Source organism: Cynoglossus semilaevis, chromosome 3 (assembly GCF_000523025.1).
Source record: "Cynoglossus semilaevis isolate Cse_v1.0 chromosome 3, Cse_v1.0, whole genome shotgun sequence".
Classification (NCBI taxonomy): domain Eukaryota; kingdom Metazoa; phylum Chordata; class Actinopteri; order Pleuronectiformes; family Cynoglossidae; genus Cynoglossus; species Cynoglossus semilaevis.
Window position 1 is genome coordinate 13,743,985 of NC_024309.1, and position 6,077 is coordinate 13,750,061.

The 6,077-nt window shown below is 48.0% G+C and overlaps 1 protein-coding gene across 1 annotated transcript in view; it reads right to left on the minus strand.

The window, feature by feature from the left end:
* Window positions 1-1,189: 1,189 nt before the first annotated feature.
* The window catches only part of LOC112486881 (RP1 axonemal microtubule associated), an 11,691-nt gene continuing 6,803 nt past the window's right edge, over window positions 1,190-6,077 (minus strand). Inside the window, exon 4 of the mRNA XM_025054699.1 lies at window positions 1,190-5,283. Within this exon, the coding sequence (XP_024910467.1) occupies window positions 1,642-5,283 (3,642 nt within the window). The 3' untranslated portion in view covers window positions 1,190-1,641. The remainder of the gene's footprint in view (window positions 5,284-6,077) is intronic.

The following is a 6,077-nucleotide window of genomic DNA, read 5'->3' on the forward strand; positions in this document are numbered from 1 at the left end:
GGAGTTTAGGGCTGCGTTTCAGCTAGTGGTACAAAACAATGATTAGTAAGAATAGTTGTCAGACGCTAACAGACATCACGGGTGACCAGAAATGTCATTGACAATGACAATGCTTAGAAAAAATATTCTGACTTGAACAATTCACCTTTCGTGTCATTTTCAGAGCGGACCATAAACGAGCGGAGGTCGGTGAAAACAGCGTAAATACCGATGAGACAAATGCTACATTTTTGAGATAAGTGTGAATCCTGTGATTGTCTGCGGCTGTTTTCTCTTTGTAGGTGCAGATGTAAACACTCTGGTCTCAGTGCATTCCTCGGCGCTCCTGTCACAACAGCGCAGCAGCTCGATGGCAACTTCAGAGAAGAGAAACAGCCTTAGAACAACACGGACACTTCCTCCGAGGGAGAGTGAGAAAACACGCCGTTCCTCCGCTCGTCTTCGTAGATCTGATAAACTGATCGGCTGCAGAAAACAACCGAGCTAGGTGCCTGTGACACGGCGGTCACCTTGGCCTTTTTGACCTTTTGCCTTATTGGGGGGGGGTCATCACAGAGGCGACGACGAAACTCAGCTTTTGAAAACACATTTTTATTCATTGTTACACACAGACGTGATGAGACGAGTTGTCAGCTGCCACATTGTAAACAATAAAACGTTCGGGGCTATTTTTGTTATCGGTAACATCGTCTTTTGGCTACACAACCAATACACGGAATAATATCGTCGACATATACAGGCAGTTTCTATTAATTCAACATCAACATCATCATCGACCACAGCCCTCAGTGGAGACCGGGCCGCGACCACACGCTGAGGGTTTTTCCTGTGTGTGCAGTAAGGATTGGCCTGGTTGCCTGACATCTGCGGGGACGTGATCTGTTTTAAACGAGATTACACTAATTCTCTTCTTGTTTTGTTCACAGGCGACCTATTAGGAGGACAGAGCTGCTCTGGAGGATACCTGGTAAGTACAGTACACCGTCAAGAAAACGTTTGCTATTAACGGACCGGGCTAAGAGCACATGTTGTACTTCCTAACATACTGTACACGGACAAATACTAGTACAGGCTCCTGCGTGTGTGTGTGTGTGAGATGTACGGTCATGGTACTTGATAGGACGGTGTGTAATGCCATGATTATGACCATGTCAAACTGTAGGCACCGGAAAATGGTCATGGTTATGGCCATGTCAAACTGTAGGCACCGGAAAATACGATCAAAGACAGAGAATCCTAACAGCGTACACTCACTATACACCAGGAAATATTTGTGGTACTTCTTAATACATGACATGGCAGTACTGTTGTGTTTTTCTAATCACAAAATAAATAGTATGAGTCGATCCTTTAAAGTCTCCAACTGCTGGAGAATTGGGGTTTTTGCTGTTAGCAAGAAAGCTTCACAGAAATGACATTTCAGGTTCCATTTTCTGCGTTATGTGTTGATCACCGTTTCTACGCTGCTTCTTGACATCGTTTCTAAATTTTAAGCATAAAAAAGGCAATTAGCAACAACTTAGTCCTTAAGAAACCGTACAAGTACTAGGAGAAACTTTTTTGGAGGAGCTAGCTCTTATCTCTTTGGTCCAGCATGTCCTCTGAATTCATTTGATCGACCTTTGACTTCTGAAAGGTTGATCATAAGATGGGACAATGTTCGCCACAAAAGTTGTACAAGACGTCCAACATGTCGGGATCTTGAAGCCTCCTGTTCACTGCACCCTGACCTTTCCCAGGCTGCACCACTACCACCTCACCATCGGGGGGAACCTCCACCATTGGATGAACTTTGTTGTCCTTCATTTTAAAGTCAGTCACGCCACCTCCAGGCAACATGCCGTTCCTCTCCGCCTTCACCTCGGACTCCTGTGAGTTTTCCGTTGCGTCTCTGATGCCGTTGTCGACTACGTTTGTGTCGTCCTGACCGAAATCTGAGTCACTCGTGTGCGGCAAGGAAAAGTATGTGCACTTTTTGGAGATGGGGTTTTCCTTGTCATGTGGTCCTGGGTTTGCACTCGTACCGTCATCAGTTCCATCGATCTGAGGAGAGTTGGAGAAGGTCGTGTATATTCCAGCCGGATCTGAAAAAGATTTTCTGATCGTCGGCGTGTTTTCTCTCAGAAGCCACTGTCCGTTATCAATGTCGTCTTCGGGCTCCACCTGTGCATTGAAGGCAATGCATCGTGTTGCTTCTGTTAAGGTGTCGAGTGCGTTAGTGGAGTAGAAATAAGTCAGTTCTGACATTTTCCTGGATCGGGCCATTTTCAAGGAAGAGAAAATGCTGGAGCTCGGCTTCTGCTTCGGTGCCGACGACGGCCTTTCGCCGTCCTCGTCCTGATCTTTCCTGCCGTAGAGCCTCTCGATGGTTCTCCTCACAAAGCCTTTGGTGATGAAGTTTCGTGCTGGATCTTCTTCACTGCCAGAGAGCTTGGCCGACGTCTGGCTCTGATAGTCATCACTCCCTGAAGTTTCAGTTAAGTTTGGACTGGAGAAGCCTTTGGATCCGTGCTGAACATCCGTCGCGCTCTTTGCGAGGAACATTTCTCGAATGGATCGGACTCGGCCTTCGGGCTCGGTGGTGATCACGCCACTGGAATCGTAGCTGAAGGACAGTGATGACTGGGGAGCTGATCTGGTGCAGAGACCCGACTGAGATGACGGGGATTCCGATGAAAGGTTTTCAGCGTCAGAGTCCGTGATGCATTTCTGCGAAAGACGTCGAGTCGCAGGAGTTTCTGGAACATTTTTCCTTTTCTCCGACTCGGCGACGTGCTTTTCCAGGAGGCTTATCCTTTCTGCGACAGACTGGGATATTCCTTTAACGGAATCCTCTTTGGCTTTAATTGCATCATCTTCACATATCGTGACTTCAAACTGGGTTTCTGATACCGGGGCTTCCTGATGTTCTTTACCGCCCCCTACCCTGTGTCTATGTTTATTCAGCATTTCCCTCTCTGAGCTGGATGAGCAACTGTTGCCGTTTTTCAAACTAATATTCTGGTCACTGCCCAGACCTCCATTAACAGTTTGAAGACCACCTGTGTCTGATCTTCTCAGTTCATCAGCATACGGTTCCTCATCTTCCTCGATCTCTTCTATCAAAGCCTTTAGTTTTTTACTTTTCACCTCCGTGTCCTCCTGATCTGATGAACTGACGCGCTCCTTCTCTGACCTGGTCTCGGACAGACGTCCCTCTCCTCCGCCCTCTCCTTCCTCACATTCAACTTCCAGCTGATCTTCATCTGAGTTACCTGAGCCTCCATTAGCTCCATCACCTAATCCTCTGATTGGTTTATGACTTTTTGGCCCGGTCTCAGAATTTTCAGGATCTGTTGAATCTCGACATGGTTCCACTGGTTGATCTTTTCTCGTCAAAGACGGTCGTTTCCTGGTGATGTTCAGCTCAACGTAATGCTGTATTTCCTTCTCAGATTGATCGTGATTAGTTGCCTGGTTCGTTGGTTTTACGTCAGCTCTGAGACTGTTGGATCTGACGTTCATGTTAGCTCCTGAAAGAGATGCTAACTCCTTCTTGAGTTTTTCTGGGAGGTCAAGGTCACCAATGACCTGGTTGACGAAACGCTCCTGATCTGGACCACCGTCGCTTCTTTCGCCTCCAGACAAACTGTTGCCGCAGTCGTAATTAGTTAGGGTTTCGTCTCTAGACAAACTGTTGCCGCAGTCGTAATTATCGCAGATTTTTTGAAAGTCCGTCCAACTTTGGAGGAGCTGCTCGGACGCAGACCGGTGGAGATTTGACAAACTAGTTTTCATCTTTTGGGAATCCTCAACGCCGGCAATTTCCCTGAGAGAATCGATCACCTGCAGAGCCTCGGAGCAGCTGACGTGGGCTGCATTCCATTTTCCTGCATCGAAGTTGGTCAGACCTTCTTTTACGCTCATGATGGACAAGAAAACCAGGAGAGTATTTGATGGAGAGCCGAATGTAGCGGCCACATGAGCGGGGTAGTCAGGCGGCCTGGACTGTGTGATTTGATTGATTTTATTTATTGAGAAGTAAATTTTTTCCAACACCGCTTTTGTGTGGAGCTGGTTTGCGGCGATAACGCCATCTGTCTGTGGTTTTTGGTGATGTTTTCTGCTCAGTGTTTTCCTCCTTGTCCTTTTTTCAGGCTCTGAGGACACGTCAGAGGACAGGCTTCTGGACAACGTCTTCCTGATGGACCTGTGTCTGACCGGTGGTGACGCCAAGTCCAGAGACTGAGAATACGGAGATGCTCTCTGCTGCAGTTTGTCTTGATGAAGTTTCCTCCTCCGCTGCTGCTGCTGCTGCTGCTGCCGGGTGGGCGTGGCATTTGGTTGTATTCCATTTGTTGATACGACTTTATCTGGACGGTGACCTCGAAATGACCTCGTCCAGTCTTCACTTTGGGGTTTTCTCTTCGGGTCCGGGCTGCTTTTTATTGGCTCTTTTTTCACGGGTGACGTTGACGTGTCCGTCTCTACAGGTGGGACATCGTCCAGATTTGAATGTCCACTTGATGAGATGCTGATGGAGGACAGTCCTGACGTCGTACTGGACCGTGATGCCGGGGGACAACGTGACGGGATGGTTTTTAAATCACAGACGCTGTTTGAATTCTGAGTCTTTTTCGGACTTGGTGGAACATCGGAGCGATCACTGACGCTGGTGATCGGTACCGATGACGTGGTTCCATCTGACTCTGCATCAGAACCCAGAGTGAACCTGTGCAGAGAAGCCTTTCTGAGGGACATCTTTCTTTCAAACGACTGGTCGCTGATCAGCGGCACCTTTTTAATGGGTTGATGTTTCGATAACGAAGCTTCGTTTTGGGACACGGTGTTTGTCAAGTGGTGATTGGCTGATGTGACCTGGTCAGAGGTGGATGTGACAGATGAGGGCTGGTGATTGGACGTTTTACTGCTCATTGATGAAAGCCTGTCAAACGAGCTGCTGGCCTTTGAGGATCCATCCGCCCGGCAGTGTTCGCTCTTTGATTGGTCCACGTCTGGTGCAGTTCCTACAACCAAGTTGTTCTGATGTTCTGTGTTTGTGATGGTTCTTTGGTTTGAATCGGTTTCGTCCTCCTGCTCCGCCGCTGTCTTCATGTTGGAGGAATGGGATTTGTTTTCGAAGCGCTGGATTTTCAGTTTGACAGACGACGTCTCACGGTCGGATTGAAGACTCTGCTGTGATTTTGTTGCAGATTTCTCCTCCTCCTCCTCTTCCTCCTCCGCAGCAGCGTTGAACCCACGTGCCTCCCCGGAACTTTCCTTTGTCCTCGCTGCCTCTGGTGTCTGATGAATCACGTCGGGGTAAGAGCTACAATTGGTCATGTTTTTTTCCAGCCAGTTTTGTACGTATTCGTCGGTGACAGACGGAGAGTCAGGAAGTCGGGTGGTTTGGATAATATCACCTGACTTCTTTTCATTTTTCTTCTCCAGATGTGCTGCTGGTTGGACTGGAATTCCTCTGCGTTGACCAACCTCTGAAGGTAACGTCCTGTTGCCGTTGTCTGTGACTGTTGTCTGTGTATTTGGTTTTTCAAGACTTTTGACGCCATCTGTTGGCCGCGTGCTGACACTGGATACACCAACATCCCTTTTCTGTGTCAAATTCTTTTTAGGCTTTTTTGTAGTTTTGGTTTTATTCCCATATATTCTTTTTATAAACTTAGCGCTGGAGAAAGATTTCCCTTTTGTACGCGTTTGTTCTGCGGAAGTATTTTTTTTCCTTCTCACTGGCGTCGACAGTCGTTGTTTGGGTTTGTGGGTCGGCCTCCTGCCTTTGCCTTTGGCTGATTTTGGAACACTTCCTGTTTGTATTCTACTAGTCGTCGGTGACACGGTCGTTTCTGACCGCACGGGATCGGTTTTCCTCAGAGGTCCACGCTGTTCCGGTGCGACGTCATCCCTCCCTGTTTCTGTTGACGCAGGTCGAGCAGAGTTCGACCTGAACGTTGACCTGTCGTCTGCACATATATTAGCAAGAAAATTATCGTGACAGTTCTGCTGTTCGTAGATGTGTAAGACGGTCTCCGTGACCTCATCTCCACTGGATTCCACCTGCAGAACCTCGCTCATCCCGGCGG